Consider the following 24,727-nt stretch of genomic DNA (forward strand, 5'->3'; position numbering starts at 1 on the left):
TGTGATGGGCTTTAACAGCAAACCCTCTGAACATGTGGGAAAGCAAAAACCCTTTCTGTCTGTTTTATTAAAGCTCCTCTAGTCAGTTATGATTCATATTTGAAGCCAAAAACCTTTTTCACTGGGTGAATTCTGACTCCCGACAGATGTCAAGTATGAAATGTAATGGCTTAGTTTGGAAATGTACTTCTGTCTTTGGGAGTCCCATCAGTTTGCACTTATCCTAAATGAATTTGTCACCTCATTCTTTGTTATTCTAGACCTGATTCATAATGACGATGGTGCCCCAAACAGAGTATATCTTCTGCTAAATATATCTATCTTTTTTATCTAATGAACCAGTATTGCACAGCCCAGGATACAAGAGACGAAGTCCATGAAACATTCATGCAAATATGAGCTATTTTAAGGCCCAAATGTCTTCCTCTGATCCTCCTAATTCAAGAGCCATTTTATGGAGAGTATGAGAGGAGGGACATGAATGGGAAAAGGGATTAGAAGAGAACGAGGCGAGAGTAGTGTGTGTGTGTGTGTGTGTGTGTGTGTGTGTGTGTGTGTGTGTGTGTGTGTGTGTGTAGTGTGCGTGTGGGTGGGTACCTACACACAGAAAAACCAAACATGAAATACATGTATTAATGTGCATACCACTGCAGGTTATTTGCGTTTCTTGTGTTCAGTCACCGTGTGCTCAGATATGCAATTTACAATCGCAATGTTACACGTTATTTTAATAAATGAATAAAGAGGTTTCAATTCTTAACATTGCCCAATAATTTCTGTTTTTGTCTTGTAATTCTGCTATTTAGTTGTTGTTTTTTTTATTTTACCCACTTGGGCACACGCAGTTTCATATATTTTTAGCGCTGTAGCAGCACAGCGCTGTCGCATCCTTTAATAGACCTCAGATTGATCCACAAGGTCACCTTCATACCAGCATAATGCTTCCATCTGAAATCAACACTGAGCTAGCTCCTCACAGTCAGTCAGCAGCTACTCTGCTCTGTTGGAACTGCACCGTCTTTGTGTACTTTAAGTTGCAATTAATTATGAATGTAAGAAATGGTTACAAGGAAAACAGCTTTCCAAGGCTGGAAAATGAAACCTCATGTCCTTGATTCCTTGCTGCAGGAGGAGAATTGAGGCATGTGTGTTATGTTGCTATAGTGTGGCTGAACATGGCAGCATAGAATGTTGGAATAGAAGTAACAAAAGCCCATATATGTTGTGTAACATGTCGACAGTAAACTTTGCTTTTCCTGTGTTTTTAAATGTATTATTCTTTAAGGCTTGAAGTGGTGTAGCTGGTGATGATGTTTAGTCATTATTAGTTGTTTAATCTTAAAGGATAGGTTCATATTATGAGTATTATATTTCTTCTCTGTGTTACTATACCTCCACTATGGCTCAGCAAAGGAACACTAAGTGGGAAATATGCTGACTAACTTGATTACACTAATTCATATTAGCTTTGGCACGGAAACTGGATGAGGTCAGTGGACTTTGTCACCCATCACTTACACTGAAACGTTAAAGCACACATGGAAAACATGTTGGCATATCCTTTAAGCTTTGACTTATAAATACAGTCTTAAATTTTGAACCTCATAATGGAGTTCAAGTCTTTCTTACCCACATGTAGACAGACATACTGGTCAGGTGGACTGGAGACCCTCAGTGTGAATATGAACCTGAATGTGTTGCTTCATATGGTTTTATGTGAAACTAAACTCTATATTTATTTGTGTTTTACTCTTAATATGTGTTATGGCATTTTATTTGCTATTTTTATATATGTCTGTTTAAAAGACTCTCTCTGGCATCTCCATCCACAAAATAATGTTGGCTGATGAGACAGGTGTTTTGTTGTGTAGCTTTCAAGATGGCTGGTATATAAATAGCAGAAATGCATTTAGAATAAGTGACAGTGAGACAGATGAATAAAGTGTGTGTGTGTGTGTGTGTGTGTGTGTGTGTGTGTGTGTGTGTGTGTGTGTGTGTGTGTGTGTGTGTGTGTGTTTTATCTTCTATCGTTTTATCCTGCCTTACCGTAGATCTGTGTGACTCTGCAGTATTTCTTCTTTTATGAACGACTTCCAGTCAGTACCCCATCATCTTCTCTGATAAAGAGATATACTTCCGCACGTGTTTGTCTCTGCAAACAATATAATGACTCCCCTATGTTGTATACTGGAATCGTTGTATTTCAGCTCCTATTTCACAGCTGTGTTAAAGTGAAGACTCAAAGGATCTCAGACAGAGGTTTTATTTAAAGCTGTATAATTTGATGTTGTTTACTGAATGTTTTCAATGTGATTTCAGTCGGAGAATGTGAACAAGGAGGTGAAGCCTCTACTTTTCCACACTTTTATTATAGCTTTTGATGGTGATATTAATGATTGCTAGAGATGAAGTCATTGTCTGGGATCACTGTGATGCCATGCTGTCATGGAAGCTAACCTCTGGGGTGTTTTTGTTGTGTCTTTCAGCTGGGGGACCCAAGGGGACTTCACCACCACACACCCTCTACCTGCTGTCAAGGTGAAACTGTTTACAGAGAGCACAGGGGTGCTGGCGCTGGAGGACAAAGAACTGGGCAGGGTAACACTCCTTATTTGTTTTATTTTTACCAACACAGACATTCTCTGATTTCAACAAAGCCACAAGAACACTGTAAGCAGGACTGACATCTCCAAACTAACAAATTGCAACTTCTTTGACTTATAAAATAACCATAGAATACATGCATAAAATAGTCACTCACTTGGTTCCCAGCTGTACAGTTGCACGCTATTTCACAAAAAAGATAGCATTAGCTATACCAGCAAGAGCTATTTATACCTGGTAACTATATCTCACAACAGGTAGGAATACCCCAATGGTAGAAATTATTTCTAAAAGCTAGCACTAGTTGTCCCCCTAATAATTTCCCCCTACTCTCGCCTAGTATCTGCACAAACTGTGCAGGCCAGTTAGCAATCTATAGCCCACTAGCTAACCATGGCTAGGGCTAACAAACCCAGTGAAGCAGGTAAAACCCCAAATCTCTGACTAAAGCGATGAGATAGCGGTGACGTGGAAAAATAGGCCATAGAGTGAGAAACGCTGAGTATCACTGAGAGTGACTCATGAACTGGGCATTCTGAATTACGGGGCTGATCTGTTATCCAGAGGCAACCCACTGTTTGTGTACTGGAGCCTTGACCCTGAGGTGGTGAAAGAAATTTGGTTGCGTTTCGGTTGGGCTACCATGGATATTTATATACACGACAGTGGAGAATGCTCAGTGCCCCCTCTTTTTCTCTCTCCACGATCAGGAAGCCCTGCTGGGGGAGGATGCACTGGCACATGAGTGGGTAAAGACTCTTTTATGCATTTCCCCCAGTGGCTCTCATTCTCCCAAATCTGGAGTGAGGGCCAGCTACGCATTGGCCAGGGAAGCACTGGCTAGCGGAGGTTTTTTCAACTTCTGGTCTCTCCCCCACCGGGAAATATTCTGCCCCCATTCAGAAAGGCTAGCTTTACAGTGGGACTCCCTCACAGAGACATTGACACTATTCAGCCTCATCAACTAGGACGTTGCATGAGATGTTAACACAAGTGGTATGTTTGAGAACTGTGCTCAGAGTCTGAAGCTATTCCTTTCCGTGGAAGTGATTCTCTAATTTTTTCTTATTGAGAGAAGGGTAAGGCTTCCTCAACCATCAAGGTGCACTTGGCAGCGTTTTCAGCTTGCCATATTGGATGGAATGATGGTCAGTACCCTCTAGCATGTCGATTCATGAAGGGTGCACATCATAAATTGCCGTCACAGCGGCCACTGGCCCATCGTGAGATCTTCCCTTTGTACTAAATGGTCACTCCCTTTCCCCCTTTTGACCCCTTGCAACAAGTGGAGTGGACAATGCTGTCTTTGAAGACTTGTTGCCTTTAGCCTGAGAAAAGCGCCTAAGCGAGATCATGCTTCTTCTGTGCATAAAGTGCATAATACAGTTAGTTTGCAGCCTAACCCAGCCTTTATCTCAAAGGTTATGGGTTCATATGGGCATGTCTGGCAATCAGGGACTCAGTATTTTCCTATAGTAAGACACGAAACAAGTTAAAAAAAAGAGAACTTAAGGTGATGGAGTCCTCTGATTAGCATGAGTGAGTGTCTCACTATAGACCACCCTCCTTGCTATGGAAGAGGCAAGCTTGTTTTGAATGGAAACTGACGCTACGTCTGCCTTCTATATAGAAGGAGGACCCCATCCCCTCCTGACATTGGCAGCACTAGTACCAGCCAATTAGAGCTGGCGTAGTGTTATTTGAGCTTCTGATGAGGTCATGGAGGAGGCGTTGCCACAGAGAGACACTCGCTCATGCTAATCAGAGAACTGGGGTTATGTCCATAACCTTAAGTTCAATTTAAATTATAACTGCTTGGCGATGTGATTTTAATGAGTTCAACGAAGTCTCCGGTGTACCGCTACTTCAATGTGTGGAGTGTTATGTGACTGAATTATGCCGCAGTACTTCTCTCATAAGATAGAAAGCATTTTTAACATCAGATTTCTGATCTTTCAATCTTATTTGAAGAAATAGGAACATGTATCTGTTGTCCTCCTGTCCTGAGGTGTAAATGTGTAAGGTTACAGTGATAACTGGTCAAGGATGGCGGTGTTGCTGGTCCGTGTTCGGGCGGTGATGCCTCAGACGTCCCTGTAGTGGCAGTGACCTTGGCGGTGACGAGGCTCTTTGATCTCCCACTGCAGCAGCGTTGGCAGGAAGGCAGGCTTCCTCAAAGCTCTTTAACTCGGCAAAGAGAGATTAGGCCTCCTCTTCAGGGAGGCAGAGCGAAGTACTATTCTTTTTCTGTACCCCGGCTCACTTTATTCTTTCACTTTCAAAAAATATGAAATAGAAACACACATAATCACCAGCCCCTTGCAAACACACTGATTGGTGTTGCTGCATGTTGCACAGGATGAGATCAAAGTCAATTCCCCTCCTGGATATAAATGTTCATTATTATGGAGTTTTAATTTTTGCTGTCTCTTTTGTTTTTGTTTTTTTTGTTTGAGTGCAGGTTGTCCTCCACCCAACTCCCAACAGCCCCAAGCAGTCAGAGCTCCACAAGATGACCGTGACCAAGGCCTGCCCCGACCAAGATCTGAGGATCAAACTGGCCATACGTATGGACAAACCACAGAACATGAAACACTGCGGGTAAGAGACAGGCTGCTAAGTAAGCCATGAAGTGACATTCCTGTGCGTCTTTCATTTTCCTTGTTTTTCTTGTAGAACTCCAGCCCTCTCAGCTCCTTGGCCTCATTTCTAGTCACGTACCATGGAAAATTACTGTGAAGTGAACTACTCCCTCTGGTGGATGCCAGTGTGTAGTGTGTTTAGATTTCTCTTAATTAGAAGGTGTTGAAAAATAGAAGACAATATTAAGCACATTTTATTTATGATACAGTATGCTTTTTTTTTCAAATACTGTTTCTGTGCCCCGGGTATATGCAGAAAATCCGTGTTTGTTGTCCTTGACGTGGACTGGGTTTTGTCTCTTTGTGTGTGGACTATGTTTTGACAGGTATCTGTGGGCTTTTGGGAAAAATGTTTGGAAGCGCTGGAAGAAGCGTTTCTTTGTCCTTGTGCAGGTGAGTTATCATAAAAGTATTATTGTACAGTGTTGAGGTTGTTTCTGCTGAATTTTTTAGCATATTAGTTAGTTTTAAAGAAAACCCACTGAGACACAAAAGTGCATCAATATGCCGTAAAATATGACATTTATTAAAGTGGGTTGACACTTCATTTTGGCATCAAAATGATTGACTCTTACTTTGAATTGAATTACTCAAGGACAGTAAAACATTTAATGATTTAAATTTTCTGTGGCCAGTTAAATTGATCGATAGCCCTTTGTGTTGTAGGTGAGTCAGTATACATTCGCCATGTGCAGCTACAGAGAGAAAAAGTCAGAACCGCAAGAGCTTCTGCAGCTGGATGGGTATACTGTGGACTACAGTGACCCCCAACCAGGTGAGACGGCACACGTATGCATGGTGTAGCTATAGGTTCACATACACAACTGTAAAATACTTAACTACTTGTTGTTTAACATCCTGTTGTCTCAGGCTTGGATGGTGGCAGGGCTTTCTTCAACGCGGTAAAGGAAGGCGACACTGTGATCTTCGCCAGCGATGACGAGCAGGACCGCATCCTGTGGGTCCAGGCCATGTATCGTGCCACTGGCCAATCCCACAAGCCTGTCCCACCCACTCAGGTCCAGAAACTCAACTCCAAAGGGGGCGCCTCGGCCCAGATGGATGCTCCCATTTCTCAGTTCTGTAAGTAGCCGCTAACACAACACAGCCACTTAAGCAGAAAGCCGTTTTTTTTTTCATCCACAATGCAGTGAAAGCTCTAACCCATAAATGTCTCACGCCATGCGCTCCACACTGCAGTCACAAAACGTGCTGGTAGAACTAACACACAAGCACGCACACACGCCTTGGTCTCTCACAGATCCCTCCAGCATCTGATGGACTTCCACTCATTGTCACCACTCTCACAGTGTTTAAAGGTGCAACTCCATGCTATCCCATCAGTCTGTTAACAAGGAACAACCAACCTGAAAAAGACTTGATCAAACAGCCTCAGGATACGGCGTGCAAACTTTGTATAAATACTAAATAGGTCACCACACATTTGAACATTCGAACCTGCTGGGGTTGAATTCAGGCTGACAGTGCCAGGGAGTGCTGCTCCTGTCCTAACTGTAGGCCTGTTTTAATCCAGCCGTAGCTCTAGAGGGCAACTGTGGAGGCAGTCGTGTGTCTGAGACAGGTTCTCGGATGGTTCCCTTGTCACTGAACGACGGCCAAACCAGACAACATGTCTGAAGTTTTAACCGATGTATCACTGTACTTGCACCTCTAAGCAGCCCACAGGTCAGGTAGCAAAGTGAAGGTAAGACTGTCTACAGTAGTGTGGCATCTGTAACAACTTCTGTTGTAACCGTCTGTTGTGTACCCCCTCATTAAAGAAGGGAAACATATATATATATATATATATTTGTAAGTTTCACCATAGATTATGCCAGCAACATTTTTTCTTCACACAACCTGTATATACTCGAGTTGGATTTGACCTTTTGCAGGCAGTCATTATCTAATTAGAGAAATGAGTGTATCTGTGCGCATAAATACACTAACATAGACGTTTCTGACCCACTAAACTTAATATCACATACTTTTTTACCAATCCACAATAATAGATCCTGCTATTCAGAAAAAAAAGACATGACTTTTTGTGTGCATCTTTTGTCTCCATAGTTTAAGAAGAGTTTTTTTTTTTTTTACATGAATTGTAGACAAAATAATTGGCATTATTTACTAATACTGAAAAATGGACACCCATGGTTTCAATAATAATAATAATAATAATAATAAACCTTAAATAAGTCCCAAAATGATTTCACTCTCTGGTAATCATGTCATTGGATCAAACTATAAAGACATGAATTGGATGAGTTACTCAGAATCCTATCACATAAATTCTATGTTGTTTCTCCATTGGTTTCTTTGTTCAGTATGTGATCGTTCTTGTGGTTAGTTGACTCCTCTGATGCCAGCTGTTGCCATTCAAAGCCTCCTCACAGTGGCACAGACCTCCTACCCCCCTCCCTGAAACATTGTGGCACACCACGCGTACATGTTTCACCCCCTGGTGGTCTTGAATGGCACTGGGACCATAACATACACAGCCCTCCTGACTCTGCTGCAGTGGACTGATCCTAATCGAGTCCTATGGAGTCCTATGAAGGTTCTGAGTAATCTGCACCATTTTTACTTTAATTTGTTATATTCCCCAATTGAGTTTCAGAAAGTGGTTTAATAAACATGTGTTCTAATAAATATTGGCAGGCTTATTGCGTTGGACCTTCTGTGTGATAGACTTTAGAGAAAATACAACAAAGTATTTCAATATGTGAGAATTTCATAGATGGCTTAAACGGGTACTCCAGCAATTAAGTGTTGCACTTCCATTATGTTGGCGGACTTGTAAGAGATATATTAAAAAAGAATGGTCAATATTAAAGAGGGTGAGGTTTCCTGAAGTTCAGATTTCAAACCAAAAACAATGGATCCCACGTTTCCCAGCTGACATTGGGTGAAGGCAGGGTACACCCTGGACAGGTCGCCAGTCTAACATCACGATGTCATCATCAGGGTTATTCAGATTGGATTAACATTACAAGAGCATGTGGAGAACAAAATACCCACAGTGCTCCTTGTTCATTTAACTCACACAGCATTTGAACCATTGTGATATCTAATAGACATTCAGCAGGATAGAGAAAGTCAAAGCCTCTCTAAGTCAACTCTAAGACATTTCTCTTTTGCATGGCTTTTTTTTTGTTTCTGTGGTAATTTGGGTTCACAAAGACCTATATGTAGATGTTAGCATATTTTCATCAGATTATTACAAATAAATGTTATGACTTTCACACAACAATCAGCCGATTTGACAAGAAAGAAGGAATAAAATTAAGTACAATAAAGTCCACTTTAAAATACAAGGGCATTGCTCCAGATGGGATTTAGATGACAGTAGGTCCAGCAAGTAATACGAGAAATAAATGTACTATAAATAATCACGGTGTTAAAATCACCCTACATCCCCAAGAGAAATTCATCCAGTCTTCTTAAAGGGGCTAAAAACTTGACTAAAGTTCCCCAGAGCTGCAAAAGCAATATCCTGTTTTCGGTTCAGGACCACAAGTAGTCGACTGATCTTTGTCTACATCCACTGCTAAAATTGTGGTTTGTTATCTCACCTACAAATTTCAGGAATAGGATCACCACTTGATTTGTTGAAAACATTTCAGGACCTTCATAGTGTCTTCCCTTAAAAAAAAAGCACATTGTACACAAAAAATGGACCTTCTGTTGACTTCATCTTGATATGTGTTTGCCAATGTCCCTTTTAAAAGTAAGCCTTCTGTTTGATGAGCAGTAAAACAGAGTGACAGTACTTAACGTGTAGACTCCTCAAGTACTAGTCCAGAATACATAAAAAAAAGTAAACTGCAGTGGAGTGATGGGGATCGTAACTTCTCTCTTCCTCCCTCTGTCTCTGTCTCTTTCTCTCTGTCTCCCTCTTTCTCTCTCTAATATGCCTCAACATCTGTTGTCAAGTTCACATATCCTCACATGTACTCACACACCACCGCCCACAAACTCTCATGTTGGTATAGGTTGTTGTTTTTGAGTTGTGTTTTCTTCTTCATGCTTTGCCTGTACCCTTCTTGAGTAATGCAGCTGCTAGGTCAGGGTCTCTCGTGATTGCTCTCCTCCAGCCTTGTTGCTAGTCTTTATGTTATTCTGGTTTGTCCCTTCTTACCCTGCTGTCTTCTAGCTGGACTCAAGGGTAAGTGCTTCCCTGTAGCCGGCACAGCTCAGATAATCCCCGCCGATTATCTGACAAATGCAACGTTCTCTCTCTCTTCTTTCCCTCTTCTCCTTTATTTCACGTCTCGCCTCATGTCTTAGATATTAGTTGATAGCTTTTTTTGTTTGTTTTGTTTCTGAAGACCCTCAACTTGAGGATCAAAGTATAAGCATCCATTCGTGCCAGTATAGGATGCATGTATTTTATTCTAAGAAGTTATAATTTGACTTAATGATAAAAGTTGATATGATAGTTGTTGCATAATTGCCTTCTCTCTTTAATCATATTGGTGACTGGATCCCTCAGAGTAAAGCAATATGATGATAAAATGGGACGTACTATTAGAAAGCAAGCAAATTCCTGTTATGAGAAAGATGTAATGTTTAAATTATATAATAATAATATAAATCCTAATAGCTAAAAACAAGCTGGTGATCCTTGTATTGCAGTTTGATGAACATATCTGATGTTTGTTTTTTTTGTTTGTTTTATTTTAAAGATAGGAGTGTCGATAAAGTGTGAATGATGATGGCAGTCTGTGATGCAGTTATTTTTCAAAATATATTTTATGCATGAGTGAAATTTGTTTTTACACTTAAGTGTCGATCATGCTTTACTTCAGAGGGCTCAAATGCTTTTAGTTGTTTTTCTTTGAACTTTTCTCGATGAGAGTTGGCAAATATGTATGCGGAGTATTCTGAATGCCAAAGACAAGGAGTAGCTAATGCCGCCCCTTCTTACGATAAAATACTCCGGACCCCCTCCTCCCCCCTCTCCCCCCTACCGTAGATGGGCCTGTAGATAGAAGCTAGACTGGTATTACACCTTCAGAAAGGAGAGATCTCATTTTGATTTCTTTTGACTGCCCTTTTGTTTTGCCTGAATAGGAGAACACCTGTGTCATGTGTCCATACTTTTGTACAAATGCAGGAGTTTTCATTCATTTCCCCCCATCTCCCAGAGAATGATACAGTTTTGCCTCTGTCGGCTTCATGCTATTTACCCATGTACTTGCACCAAATTGTATTGCTACCCTATTAGAGTTCTCCGGTAGTGGTATGCCTGGATGTGCTCTGTAGAAATCATGAATACACTGCCACATATTCAAGTATTGTCAACTTGCAAATGCGTAGAGAAAAAAAAAAAAAAAAAAGGAATGCCAAATGCAAATTTGAAAATGGGTCTGCAGATGTGCATGACATTTTAAAAAAAGCTCAATCAAAAGTCACACTGTTCTCCAGCATGTGATAATTTTTATATGTATGCAAAAGTACTCGCCTATTCACTTTGGTAATTTGGTAATTTGATTTATGGTTGAGAGTCATTATCATTATTGTAAGTTCTGCTAATGCTGCTGTAATATTGAGTGTATTCTGGACTTAAACTCCATTTCCTCATTCAACCCAACCAAAGGAGATATAGCCCACTCACTGTCTGTCATAGCCCAACCCCTTCAGGCACTTTTCTGTTCTCTCTTTGAATGTAACTCACTATCTGAACACGGATCCACAACATCACTCTCTTTGTGACCTGGTCCCGAGTGAATCTTCCTCTCATGGTCATCACTTTCGTCCAGCAATCGTTCGACCGCTGTCTTATTTTCCCATTAAAAGGTTGTCTTGTCCACTTTCATCCTGCTACGGTTTCCAGCACCGGGTTCACTTCTATTGCCATTTACCGTCTCCTCTTGATGTTTCCATCCCTCACGTGTTCACATTATGACTTATGATGTCTTGTCTCTCTTCTTCAAACAATCTCTTATTTCCATCGTCGACATTTTACTTTTACATTTTTACTTTACTTGTCTCACAGGTTTTTCTTCTCAGATTTGAAACAAATAAGCTAATTTCCTGACTTGTAGCCCTCTGTAGGTTCATTTTTTTTTAAAGAACATTTCAGTGCACCCATATTATACCCTTTCTCCTTGGCAGATGTCAGTTTGGCTCTTTACATTACCCCAGCCCTGCCCAGCCAAGATCAGGCCTCCACCTAACCCCCCTACCCCCCTTCCCAAATCATCATCACCCATGTCAGTGTTTCATGGACATGACACCTGTCACTCACACCGAGGACATAACTGCATCTCTTATCTATTTTGAATCATCCTCGTCTCCATCATTTTGTCTCCCGACAGCTGTAGATTTTACAAAACACAATAAGTGGTTAGTTTAGTTAGTAGATGTTATCTTTGTTGGTTTAGAGACATAAAAACAGATTATTCACCATGCTTTCATCACCCATATTTACTGAGTTTCATCATAGTTTCATTACCATTTTTTTGGATGTTACTAATGTTCTTTCTCCATTGAATTTCACAGTGCAGGATTAGTTTTTTAAAAGTCTGAAAGTCCTCTTGATGGGAAAAGTTATGATGCAAGACAAACAAAAGTCCGAAAGAGTATGAATTTCGAGGATTCATGACTGGAGAAAAATCTGCAGTCGATAACTTTTTTTCTTGAATTAGCACTTTTATACTGTATATCTACAGTGTGTTCAGATTAATTATTCTTTTGTTATATTTCTGTCTTTTTTTTATTAGCACACGTCCCAAACATTTGTCAGGACCTGAGTGACATTCAACAATTGCGAATGGCAGAATCTATTGAATACATTAAAAAAAAAGAACGCATCTAATTCCATCTAACCAGCACTTTTTCCAAACATGGTTTTGGTCTTTAAAGGTGTATGACCCTGCAAAATATCAGGAAATGTGACATACTGTACCAAGTTTCATGCATGCACATACACTAGAAGCACCTGTGCCTCTGAGACTAGCGTCAGATCTAGAGAATCTCATCCACCAATACATTAAATCTCTTTACGCTGTTTGACACAATGCAAGTTGACAATGTAAGCTGTAAGTGTTTATAATTTGCCCTTAGAAGTAGTTTAAAAAATCCCTGTGGTTTCTCTGTGTTGTGATGAAGACCTGCTGTTTGCCTGATGTCTTCTCCTCTGAACCGTGTTCTTTCCCCTGTGCCGTTGGCCGGATAGACGCTGACAGAGCTCAGAAACATGGCATGGATGAGTTTATCTCCGCTAACCCCTGTAGCTTTGACCACGCCTCGCTTTTTGAGATGGTGCAGCGACTCACGTTGGACCACAGGCTCAACGACACCTTCTGCTGCTTGGTGAGTGACTCCCCGTGCCTGTCACGACGTCATCGCATGAGTACGTTTACGGTGGTGGACTTTTTTATTTTTATTTGCTAGCTTCTATACAGTAATGCCGTCCCCGTCTGTGTTTGCGTTGTGCAGGGATGGTTTAGCCCAGGCCAGGTGTTCGTCTTGGATGAGTACTGTGCCAGGAATGGAGTTCGAGGTTGTCACAGACACCTGTGTTACCTGCGCGATCTTCTGGAAAGAGCAGAAAGTGGAGCTATTATTGACCCCACTCTTCTTCACTACAGCTTCGCTTTTTGTGCCTCCCATGTCCATGGGAACAGGTGTGCCCTGATACCATCTTTTGAAAGTGTTTGTGCTTTGTAAATGACACTGATAAACAGGATTTGAACAATGCAAATTATATTTCTTGTCGCAAACTGAAAGCTCACACATAGCAGGTGGGAACAGAATAGAGGAGTCAGTCTCATCCTCCGGATTTTTATGTCTTCCATCTTTTTGCCATATTATTGTTTAATTTTATGTTATGTTCATTTTTGGCAGCTTTTTGTGTTACATGTTATGTTGTTAATCAATTGTATATCTCTACATATTTCCTTGTTTTCTACCATTTTTCTTTGTTTTCTTTTCTCTCTGTCCTTTGTTGCCATAGTCTCTTACTGTCCATATTATTCATCCTCCCATGCGTCCGTTAAAGTCAGAGAGGGCAGCAATTACTGGGGGCCGCTGGGCTATGAGGCCCTAATGTCCCCAAAGTGCTCCCAAAGCCCAGATCCTCGCACTGCTTCTAAACAAGCACGCATGTTCAAGTTTAGAATGAGAAAGGATTCCAAAATACCACTCATTCAAGGGCAAAAAAGGTGAGCCATTGTCATTTATTTGTACATGTAACACAAAGGGAAAGCAAGAAACACAATTTGCAGTCGTGGGAGCTCAAAGCTTTCCGTCCAGTGTATTTTTTTTTTTCTTGCTCCTGTCGGACTCAGATGTTGCATAACTTGAACCTCATCGGGTTTTCAGCTGGGTTGAAGTATGTGGGTGTGATCCTCATAGGCCAGACGGGCTGAGCACAGTGAAAGTGGACGAGAAGGAGCGCTTTGAGGACATCAAGGAGCGGTTGCGTGTGATATTGGAAAACCAGATTGTAAATTTCAGGTGACTGCCGACTCAACAACAGCGCATCGCCACAAACGTCACAAAACATTATACGATACATGGGATTTATCAACTTTTATTACATTTTCTGTCTACGTCTTCCCTCATAGATATTGTTTCCCCTTCGGTCGTCCAGAGGGAGCACTGAAGGCTACTTTATCTTTGCTGGAGAGGGTTTGTAAACATAAATATGTATAAAAAATGTAATACCCCATGAAGCATCAACTGTGATATAATGAAAACAGGTTATATAACTCCCTTAATGTGGCCTGTAGGTCCTGATGAAGGACATTGTGACCCCAGTTCCACCAGAAGAAGTTAAAGGAGTGATCCGCAAATGTTTGGAGCAGGCCGCTCAGCTCAACTACGAGCGGATTAAAGAATATGCTCAAATTGAAGGTAAATCATTTACATGTAAGTGTATGGGAATACAGTGTTTTAACCATGTATGGTTTCAGATTTAAAATGCTCAGCCAGCGGTTGTGTGTGGAATAAAATACTGTAACTACACGTATACTCCTTTTCCTCGCTCCAGTATCAGATTGTACTTGGCACTGTTATTCATTTATTTACACATGGTGAAGTCACTTTGGTATATGGTATATTTGTGTCCATATCCCAAATGATTTGTGGCATCCCAAATTATTTGTGACAGTTTGTCGGTCACTTTCTGTCTCTCAGTCCAATAACTCTCTCCTTTGTTTCAGGCCTGCTTTAGCTCTGTGCTGTTCTGTAGGTCAAGTTGGCTTTTGTGTAGAGGTGTGTGAGTAAAAATGCATTCAAATCCAAAGCCCTGAAATCTTTTTTGATGTGCTGATCTCTCATTGTGCCTTGACTGTTCGAGCTGTGTAGTATCCCGGCCTGTAATATTTGATGATTGGACTGTGAGTTCAGCTTAACTGAATGCACACTCCCCCTCTCCCACTATCTGTAGCTCTTACCTCTCTGATTCCTCCAGCTGACTGCCCCCCCAGCCCCCCTTTTACTCTCCTGCGTTGTAATACCGGCAGCTCTCCTTCCACCTCTACCCTATGTTCTTTCTGAAGACCACTCTCTTCCTCTCCCTCCCTGCTCTCTGCTCTGCTTTTTTTTTCTCTCCTCCGCCACAGTTATCACTTTATTTCTTGACCTTGTGATAAGTGGCCTTTAATCAAAAGGAATGCTGGGATTGAACATCTACAAACCAGCATCAGCCACCTGCATGTGCTTTGAGACATAACAACATAGCCTTTTCTTTACTGGCATAGATTACATATGAAAAAAATGGCAAGACATTTTGTAATGTCTTATTCCCTCTTGCTGTGTCTTTTGCTTCCAGTATACCCATTAAAATGCATTGACATGCATTTTGCACATTTACATAGAAAACTCTGATGTTGTTTATGCCTTGAAAGAAATCCCCCGGGGTGCTAAAGATACTAAGGATTCAAACCTTACTATCTTGCCATGCTATGTGAATTTACTTCCCACTGTCCTCGTGAGGCGCCTGATTCAAAATAAACCAAACATTTGACTTTGCCTCCTGGCCAACAGAATGTCGTTTTCACCTGGACAGCCCTCTTCCCATCAGCCTTCTGACCTCTAGCCTTCCCACCTCTGACCCCAGCCTCTTGCATGCCCCGATCCTTTTTTATAGGAAAAAAGAGGGAAATGTATGAGCACCCTGTCTTCTGCTTGGCGTCTCAAGTGATGGATTTAACCATCCGTGAGTACCTTCATCATCCTTTCCCTGGTCTCTCTCTGTCTGCTTCCAGCACCCTGTCACCTCATCCCCCCCTTTCTGCCTCCTCTCTTCCTTTCGGAGACGTTGCTGTCGCCCATGCTTGTGTTATGTGTGCCTTTTGTCTGTGAGCGTGAGTGGTGGAGCACTAGTTGAGAGATCTGAGCGAGTACCACACTGAATCAGTCGGGGTCCTTTCTTAGTAGTACCATCTGTCTGTGATGGACATGAATGAGCAGTCTGGTCTGTAAGCTTCTTTCTTTTGGTTGGATGCCTATTCCTTTGACTTGAATGCATTTTTACATTGCTTACATTGTTATCTCCTCCAGTCCTTTGGTCTGTGTCAGTGGTGTGCTGTGCCAAACAGGTAGGCTTTTCTTTCACCGCGCTGCAAAGGCAGATAGAGAAGGAGCATCTCGCGACAGAGCTGTTGTATGGGGAGGCCAGGACAGTGTCTAGGGTGTATGGATTCAACAGCTCCTGTTTGTGTATTAAATTCACTCAGTGTGTCCCGTCTATGATCCTTGGCAGCTGTTTGTGTGTCTTACCTGTCGACGATAGTCTTGAGTTTTGTCTGTTTGTTAACAAACATCTTATCACTTTTTTTAATTTACAATTTTTCCACAGGCTAATATTTCAGTGTTTCTGTTTTCTATTGTATGTTTGTGACGTCTGTCTGTTGCCTAGAAACCTCACTCCCTGGAGCTGAAACCGTCCCAGCAGATTATTTGAAAGGGTCACATGATGATGAATAACAACTCTGAGCCCCCCCCCCCCCCCACCCTTCCCATGTAACGTGAAAATAACCCTAAAACCGTGCTAATTCTAAACATCTCCTCTTTATCTTTTCTCTCCTTTTTTCTCGCCGAAGTTGAGAAAGGTCAAAAGGATCAAAAGGATCCAGGTGAACCCATGTTTAGCTTGTGGTTTAGCCACACTGCACACACACACACATGTACATGCACACAGACCTATCCCCTCACCCCGCCACACAAATGTCTTCTGTCAACAGACACAGAATATATGCATGTATGCACAGAATATACCTGTAGCACATCTTCCATACAGTATGTTATACACCCTTGTAATATACACACTCATTCAAGTTCTCTGATGTCTTGGCATGTTTTAAGCATCTTTATATAAAGTGAATAATTGGAGATTGTATTCCTTTATATAATTTCTGATGTGGCTCAACACTAGTTTGTTGTGGAAGTTTTCTTTCCATTAGCGGTAGTACAGTGTTGTATTCACAGAGAAGTTATGGGGCGAGGTGGTTGTATGTGGCTACAAAACATTTAACCAACATTTTGGTAAAATAATTATAGAGTAATACAATCTCTTACATAAACAAGTCACACATTTTCAAGAAAAGAGGAACAAATATTAGCAAACATTTCCACTAAAGATCGTATTTTCGACAATGGGATTGTTTATGTAAACATGTTTGCTTAATGTCATATAAAACCTTATATGATCATACATTTAAATCAAATATGGTCGTCATTTTAGGATCAATTCAACCATTATTCAAAAAAAGCAAACTATAAATATGTCCTATGTTGGTGGTATACAGTCAAGTAAACAGTGGGTTTTATGCATTTCAACTGCAACTCAACTTTATTGTCCCCACCGGGAAATTTGTCTTGCAGTCGAATGAAACATTAAAACACACAGTCGTGAGCATAGAATAGATAAAACATAATAAAAATGCATAAAACATAAATTCTAAATAGCTAAAACTCCCACACAAACCAGTACAAAACAATTCAGGAAACAAGAAAGCATGAAGCCGGGAGTACATCCAGCCATCTCTGTTTGCAGATGCCGTGAGATAAATACCACTGAGACGTTTGTCACCAAACAATTTGCATGGCTAAATACCACCGAGGATATGTTTAAAAGAGTTTGTTCAGCTTGTTTGTCTAACATTTCTTGTAATTTTGGTGAACACGCTCTATAATATCCCACAGTAGTCAGACACACTGCATATTGGTGTTCTGTGTTTAACAGTACCATCATAAATATATTGCATAATGTATAACTTCAGATTGAAAATGCGTTCACGGTGCTGATGAAGCCACAAAGGTCCACTGTGCTCCCCTTCACAGTGCATTGTGACCACAGAATATATAGTTTCTGCAATACAAATCCATGTGGTCTATCCATTAGTGTCAAATAAATGTCCCAAAAGACAAATTCTCGAGTATGATCTCAGCTCTGTAGATGTCTCAGATTTCCCCTGATGATAAGCTTTTACATGATGAACCTCAAGTGGCAGATTTGATCCTATTTAATCTATTTTCCAACCAGAACCCCCAAAACATGCATGTTTTTATTGCTTAGGTAGAAATGCCTACAGAATATTTGAGATGCTACTACTTAGTATATTAAAAGTGAAAGCAACACAAGACCCCCTTCCCCCAGTCAGAACCGCAGTGTAAAAACCACAAATATTTTATGTATAGTTATGTATATATGTGCTTTTGATTTGTGTAGCCATTCAGTTCCATGTTCAAATTATGCACATATCATCCCTCATAGCCGTACTGTTTTAATAATCCCATTTCATGGCGTTTAACTGTCTCACCAGATCCTTCTGTCAACAAAGGTATAAGCAAGCGATTTGGAGCTTTTGCAAATTATAGGCCAACGCTGATATGTGAAAGAGGGCAAAAGCAGTTTTTAGTGCGCAAAACTTTAGATGATGGCAAATGCAACACCGTCACACTGTAAAAGCATTCATTAAAGCACACCTGAAGTCATTCATTCAAATTAGCAGGTACTAGTTTGTTAATGCATGAGATAATAGTCATAAGGAATAAAACAGATTCACATACACACTCTATAAGCATCTAGTGGTGTATTTTGCTGTGTTTTGAGTCAGAATGGTGAATCTATGAACTACTTTAGGAAAGGCCGTTTTGTATAGTATTGATTAAAAAGGTTAAATTCGATATAACTTGGAAATGTATGTCTTAACTTATGGATTTATGTCTTAACTTGTGGATTTTTTTTTTAATACATTTGATTGTCTAAAAAAATTTCTGCACAGACAGTTATGAATTAAATGTTGCCTTGCAGCTCCACTCTAAAGCAACATAAAGAGTTGTCTGTAATATAATATTAGACCCATATTTGGATAAGAATTGCATCTCTTAAATTTAAAAGAAAACTTAAGCAGTACTAATGAATTATTTTTACAGTGTGTGCGCATTAAGTGTTTTTTTGTTTTTTTAACCATGCAACAGCTCCTTATGCAGATGGCTTATTCAGTACCCCCTTCACAATATGCATGTTCTTGATGCCACATTGCACCTCCATTTCAACGCCACTATTCTCGTGCCTGATTCTCTTCCAACATGAGTAAGATTGTCCTACAAACACATTAGTCATGTTGCTTTATGTCTTACAGCCCAAAAATGCATAGAAATGACAACACATTTGTATTTGTTACGCGGGTATGGTAGATAAACATCACAGTGTAAGCACTGTGTTTATACATTTTTGTTAAATCGTTAAAAATATAGACAAGGAAAAAAAATTCTGAATAGTCATAAAAAAAAAATCCCCCTGGAATCCTTCTCTGTGCTTGACTAACCACTCATCCCTCATCCTCATCCTTTTGTCTCAGAGAACGTAGGCCGCTTAGTCACGCCTGCCAAAAAGCTGGAGGAAACAATTCGCCTGGCGGAGTTAGTCATAGAGGTCCTCCAGCAGAACCAGGAACACCATGCGGAGGTGAGTGAGAACCCTCTCCTCCTCTCCTCCTCAAACAACTCTCCCTCTATACTCTCACTCTTATCTCACTCCGCCCCTCAGCAGGGAGTTAGTCTTATTATCAGCCTTCTATAAATAAAGCTGCTTTCATCTATGGGTAGCTAAAAAAGAAAACAGCAAACCTTTCAGCAATTAATTTAATTTAGTAGAGCTCTAATTGGTGTTCAACAGACCATTGCTACATGGAGTCAGAGTGTTTGACTGTAAGTTAGGAATAAATGGATATCATGTGTGCAATTCTTTCCACTGATCACAGCTTTATATTTAGCGCGTTTTCCTTTTGGCACAATTAGAAGGAAGAGTAGCCAGTGGTGGAAGGAGTACTCAAATCTTACTTCAGTGAAAGTAGTTGTACAACAACGTAGTAATACGCCTTAAGAAGTCCTGTTTTTAAAATCCTACTTAAATAGAATCACAGAAGTATTATTAGCATAAAATACTTTAAGTATCACTAATAAAAGTACTTATTCCACAGAAAATCTGTATGTTTATTAGATTGTGGATATTGATGCATCAGTGAGTGGGTTGAGGAGATTAAAGGGAGGTAAAGATGAAAATACATAGGTACGCTACACACATTTTAGAGGGGGCGTTCAGTCACACAACTCATTTTTTGTCAGGGTTACAAGCTAAAAAGATTGGAAAGCACTAGTTTAATGTATAACAATGCATTATATTTATAAGCTAATCATTTGTCTTATTTGTGTTAGAATAAATAAGTAAAATAAAAATAGTCACTATCGCAGTCAAATAAATGTAATGGAGCAAGATAATGAAGGTGACATTCCCACCACTGATAATAGTGTATTTATTGCATCCTGTTTGCTGCTTTAAACACTGAGCTGGTAGGAAAGCGTGATGAGTATGTGTAGTTGTGTAGATCTGAAGGTGATCCAATGTGATCTTAGAACATACAGATAAAGCAGATTTATTGTATCTCTCTGAATATGCTTGACAGGCGGCAGTCACAAGTTCTGGAGATCAATCGGTACAGTATTTAAATTTCTTTTTTCCTCTTCAGTCCCCATCACGACCCCCCTGTATGGCATGTGCGCCACTATGGCAAGAGGCACCTTTCTAGACAGAGAATGATCTCATAGATACTGTAGCGAATGGGTGGGTTGTTACGCATAGAAGTGAGCAAACATGTTTATCGAAAAAATGAAAAGGCACTGTAGCTTGCACAACATAATTGTGATCATAAAGCATGTTCATCGGCCATGAAGAGGTTTCCTTTCTCTCCAAGCATGCTGAGCCAGTAAATATCCCAAAGTATGCTCCATGTGAACCTTTTTGAAGTTTGATCCACCATAAACATTTTGTTTCCCCTCCATCCAGCGATTAATTTCACAGTCCGCACTTGTTCAAGCATTACTTTCCCCAGCTTCTCCTCTTCCATTCCTCTCTGCTGTCTATCCTTAGTTTTCAAAAACCCTTCTTAAGACAAATGCCTCAAAAATACTTTATTGTTCTGTACATCTTCTTGTGTTCTCACTGTCATATGATTGGTGACTGTCCAAGCAGGGAAAAGAGGTATGTAGTCAAGTTGAATGAGAGACTCCCATAATGCTTTGTGCATGTCCAGTAGACAATGCCACGTTTCCTCCCCTCCCTTCTGCATCAGTACTCTCCCTCAGGAGTGTTCCTAAAGTCTGCCTGGCTGAACACTGGGGCCGCCCTAGAGCATTCAGAGCCCTGTATTTGCCCCTTAACCTCTAACAAAGGTTGAACCCCCCCACCCCCCCGTCCACAATAAGAGTATCTCTCCTTGAATGTGATGGAGAAGAGCTTTGTTTGCTGCCTGTTCCTCTAGCATTAGAACTGTCAGGCATTTTTTAAAGGAGTTTTTCTCGGGAGTGAGCAGGTAAGTAGACAGGTAAGTCAGGTTTCCACTGCCGTTGTGATGGGGAAATAATAGATAAAAGATTTGAAAAATAAGCATGCGGCATCATTTGGAAAGATGAATTTATGGAACTTGGCAACGTGTCAGTCTTAATGATAAGCAAATAAGCCAAAACCAAGACTGCCAGCGAAGCAAAGTACTGTACTCCTGCTGTCAAAGGGCGACGGAATCCTGACGGTGCTAAAAAACGGTCAGCCGAATCCCAGACTTACTTAACTAATTGGAACAGATGCACTCCAACACTAGAGTTGCTGTGTGCTGCAGTCTTTGGTGTGCTCCCCGTGAAGGATGTGCATGAGTCACATTCGCATCGAGCAGGCTATGGGTTTGTCAGTGATGTGAATGGTGGTTCCCTTCATCTCTGAGCTTGAGAGAACGGCATGCAGGGAGCTCCACATTTGCATGAGAAAAAGCACCTTAAACCTATAGAAGCTGTCATCAATATAACAAGGCACGGACATGCAACCCGACTGTGTGATTATTTTTGCTTCGTATAAACTTCCTTACTTACAATTAATCCCATCTTTGAACCCCGAATCGATAAGAACAGTGGATTTGCAATCGGAAACACACACACACGACACACACTTCACACAATTCAGATGTCCTACTCTTGCTGTGAAAACTATGTTTGAGTCTAAGTATTTATGAACATATAATGCATATTCTATTCATTTCACATACAAAGAGCATACATAAACCCAGAAGTATATCCTCTTTAAGGACCGGCGAGCTCCTGGTGTGGGTTTTATTCCCTCCTTTCCTTGTGTCATTTCATCTGTTAACCGGAGCCCTTGTTCACCGGCTCCTCTTCCCTCCTGCTGTGTCCGTAGGCATTTGCATGGTGGACAGACCTCATGGTGGAGCATGCAGAAAACTTCCTGGCCCTCTATGCCATCGACATGGATGCCGCTCTGGAGATCCAGTCCCCTGAGAGCTGGGACAGCTTCCCCTTATTCCAGCTGCTCAATGACTTCCTCCGGGCAGACTGTAAACCCCCCCGCGTTGATTTTCTAGACAATTTCTATATTTGTATGTCTTTTATAAAAACACTGATGTATTCCTGTTACTGTCTCTTTGTTTTACACAGATCATCTGTGCAATGGAAAGTTCCACAAACACCTCCAGGACCTGTATGCTCCTCTGGTGGTTAGATATGTGGATCTGATGGAGTCCTCCATAGCACAGTCAATTCACAAGGGCTTTGAGCGAGAGTCCTGGGAGCCTGTAAAGTAAGGAGCCTCCGTCTTTATAGCTAGGAGGATGGTTGGAGATGCAAGGCTTTTATACTCAGATGACAGACTGACTGCGTGGAGGCTGAGAAATCTGGGGGAAGCAGCTGTTCTGTTCACCCAGGCTTCTTATAGGTTCACTTTTTAAAAGAATGAGCCATTAGTGCTCCGGAATAACGATTTTTCCTCTGAAAGAAACGGGTTATTCATTCTGAAAATAGTCTTTGAGTAATGTATGTGTCTGACCAATTTCTCTCCGACACATTGGGTCGGTCCAACACCTAATATCTCTGTTGTTTTGTTTTGTGAACTAACCTTCATAATGTGTGCTTTGACATGTCGCCAGAAACAAAAGGCCTCCAGTCTGTTATGTTGCCGTTATAATTCATTACTTGTGATTTTCACTCTTTTGCTTTTGCATTTTCTATTTAAATTTTAAATTTTATTAAGATAAAACGTTTGTTTATTCTTTTCATTATTATAAGTATTAGTTGCTTCTCTCACTGCATTCAATACAGTTTTTACGTGCATAATGTATATAATGTGTGCTTCGATGATTACTGTCTGTCTTGTTTACGTGTGCAACTGTTTGTTCCTGTCTTCACCTAATTTCAGACTTTACGTTGACTTTATGATGAGTGTTACATGGCTTTCTGCAGCTCACCACTGTTATGGATTCTTTTTTTTCTTTTTGTCTGTCTTTTTCTGCAGGAGTTTAACAAGTAATCTGCCCAATGTGAATCTACCAAATGTGAACCTCCAAATTCCCAAAGTACCAAATCTGCCAGTGCCAGTAGCAGGACTATCAGTTAACCTTCCACAAATGCCTAGCTTTTCTACCCCGTCATGGATGGCTGCTATATATGACTCCGAGTGTGTATACTAGTTTACTTTAGAATTATTAAGCAAAGACTGCCTTGGTATGAAGATGCCCTCAGCCAATGTTTTCTCATAGCATTTTTTCAAAAAAGACAAAATGCAACATTTCTACTGTCTCTTATTGGTAACAAATGTAACAAAAAAACCTCAATTAATCAATTTAAGTGTCTTTTCTCTCATTGAAAACTTCATGACTATGTCCATGTTCATGCCAAGGGCAGTCTGAGAGGTGTTAGAGTAGATGGGGTTCTGCTTTCTAACATGACAAACGCTGTCTCAACATGCATGCCGTTGAGCTGAGGTGTGGAGATACAGGCCAAAACAAACATATATATATATATATATCTTTGATTTTTAGCACACTGTAGAGATTGTAAATGGCCCCGCATTCATCTCTGACCTTGACCACCTGCCAGTAGTCTAATTGGGAGAGAAGATAATGGATTGGATTTGAGATGGTAGTGCGGAGAAGCGTGTTCAGACCTCCCCCTCTCCGCTTTATCACCTCCCCTCCTGACTCCACATCTTTCCTGCAGCACTTTCCCAATGAGCTCTACTCAGGGCGCCCTTAAAGGTCTGCATGGTTTGTTTAGTACTTCTTTGAGGGAGCCCCACCAGCCTGGGGACATGGATGTTGAGAGAGGGCCTGTGCTGAAGTGAAAATCAATTTGGATATTTATTTTTTTTAAATTTTGAAACAGACCCCATGAATGTGATTTTAACATGCCCTCCCTCACGTCTCCATTCCCTACTCCGTCTTGACACAGTGTGACTAGCAGCTGTATCTGCAGTGACTTTACCTGCATGTGGCCACTTCACAGCCCAGTCAATAATCATACTCTATACAGCATGGTTATTGAAGTGTAAACCCTGCCCACTCCCTTTTCACCCATACACTGACTGTCCACAAAAACCTATATTGAAACATTTGGGCAAACCAGTCAGTAGATGGTCAGAGTATAGTTTGACTTTCTTTAGGTGTGGAGGAACAGCATCCTCCTCTGCACCTGTCACAGCACCCCCCCCCCCCCTCCAGCAGGGTGACCTTTGTCTGACTGTGTGGGTGTTTGTGTTTGGGTCAGTAACGGCTCCGGAACGTCGGAGGACCTCTTCTGGAAGCTGGACGCCCTCCAGACCTTCATCAGGGACCTGCACTGGCCCGAGGACGAGTTTGCCAAACACCTGGAGAGTCGCATCCAGCTTATGTCCAGCAACATGATCGAGAACTGCGTCAAGCGGTGCGTTTTGTGTGGTTAGTGCATGAGAAGAAGACGACAGGAACACTTTGAGAATCTTTTCCACTGTAGTACAAATAAATCATTCACTTGCATTGCAGCACTAGGATGGCATTTGAGTCCAAGCTGACAAAGAGCAGCAAGTCCACAGATTTCCGCATTTCTCCAACACTATGCACCATGTTCAACGTCATGGTGGATGCCAAGGACCAGTCAGCTAAACTGTGTGCAATGGAGATGGGCCAGGAGGTAAAAACCTCATACGG

The 24,727-nt window shown here is 41.1% G+C and overlaps 1 protein-coding gene across 9 annotated transcripts in view; it reads left to right on the forward strand.

Annotated features, from left to right (window-relative positions):
- The window catches only part of cadpsb (Ca2+-dependent activator protein for secretion b), a 59,677-nt gene that overhangs the window by 27,675 nt on the left and 7,275 nt on the right, over positions 1–24,727 (forward strand). Inside the window, exons 7-24 of one of the 9 annotated variants that reach the window (XM_084039830.1) lie at positions 2,487–2,598; positions 5,066–5,205; positions 5,573–5,639; positions 5,913–6,021; positions 6,117–6,329; positions 12,430–12,566; positions 12,693–12,880; positions 13,611–13,712; positions 13,823–13,886; positions 13,988–14,111; positions 15,349–15,417; positions 19,067–19,173; positions 20,171–20,200; positions 21,949–22,105; positions 22,206–22,347; positions 23,059–23,220; positions 24,309–24,464; positions 24,563–24,710. In XM_084039830.1, coding sequence (XP_083895956.1) covers positions 2,487–2,598; positions 5,066–5,205; positions 5,573–5,639; positions 5,913–6,021; positions 6,117–6,329; positions 12,430–12,566; positions 12,693–12,880; positions 13,611–13,712; positions 13,823–13,886; positions 13,988–14,111; positions 15,349–15,417; positions 19,067–19,173; positions 20,171–20,200; positions 21,949–22,105; positions 22,206–22,347; positions 23,059–23,220; positions 24,309–24,464; positions 24,563–24,710 — 2,227 coding nt within the window. Of the gene's footprint in view, positions 1–2,486; positions 2,599–5,065; positions 5,206–5,572; positions 5,640–5,912; positions 6,022–6,116; positions 6,330–12,429; positions 12,567–12,692; positions 12,881–13,610; positions 13,713–13,822; positions 13,887–13,987; positions 14,112–15,348; positions 15,418–16,303; positions 16,337–19,066; positions 19,174–20,170; positions 20,201–21,948; positions 22,106–22,205; positions 22,348–23,058; positions 23,221–24,308; positions 24,465–24,562; positions 24,711–24,727 lie in introns of all 9 variants that reach the window. The other 8 variants (XM_084039832.1, XM_084039836.1, XM_084039831.1 and 5 more) reach the window with 8 other exon arrangements.

The sequence above is a fragment of the Eutrigla gurnardus genome, assembly GCF_963514095.1.
Source record: "Eutrigla gurnardus genome assembly, chromosome: 2".
Classification (NCBI taxonomy): Eukaryota; Metazoa; Chordata; class Actinopteri; order Perciformes; family Triglidae; genus Eutrigla; species Eutrigla gurnardus.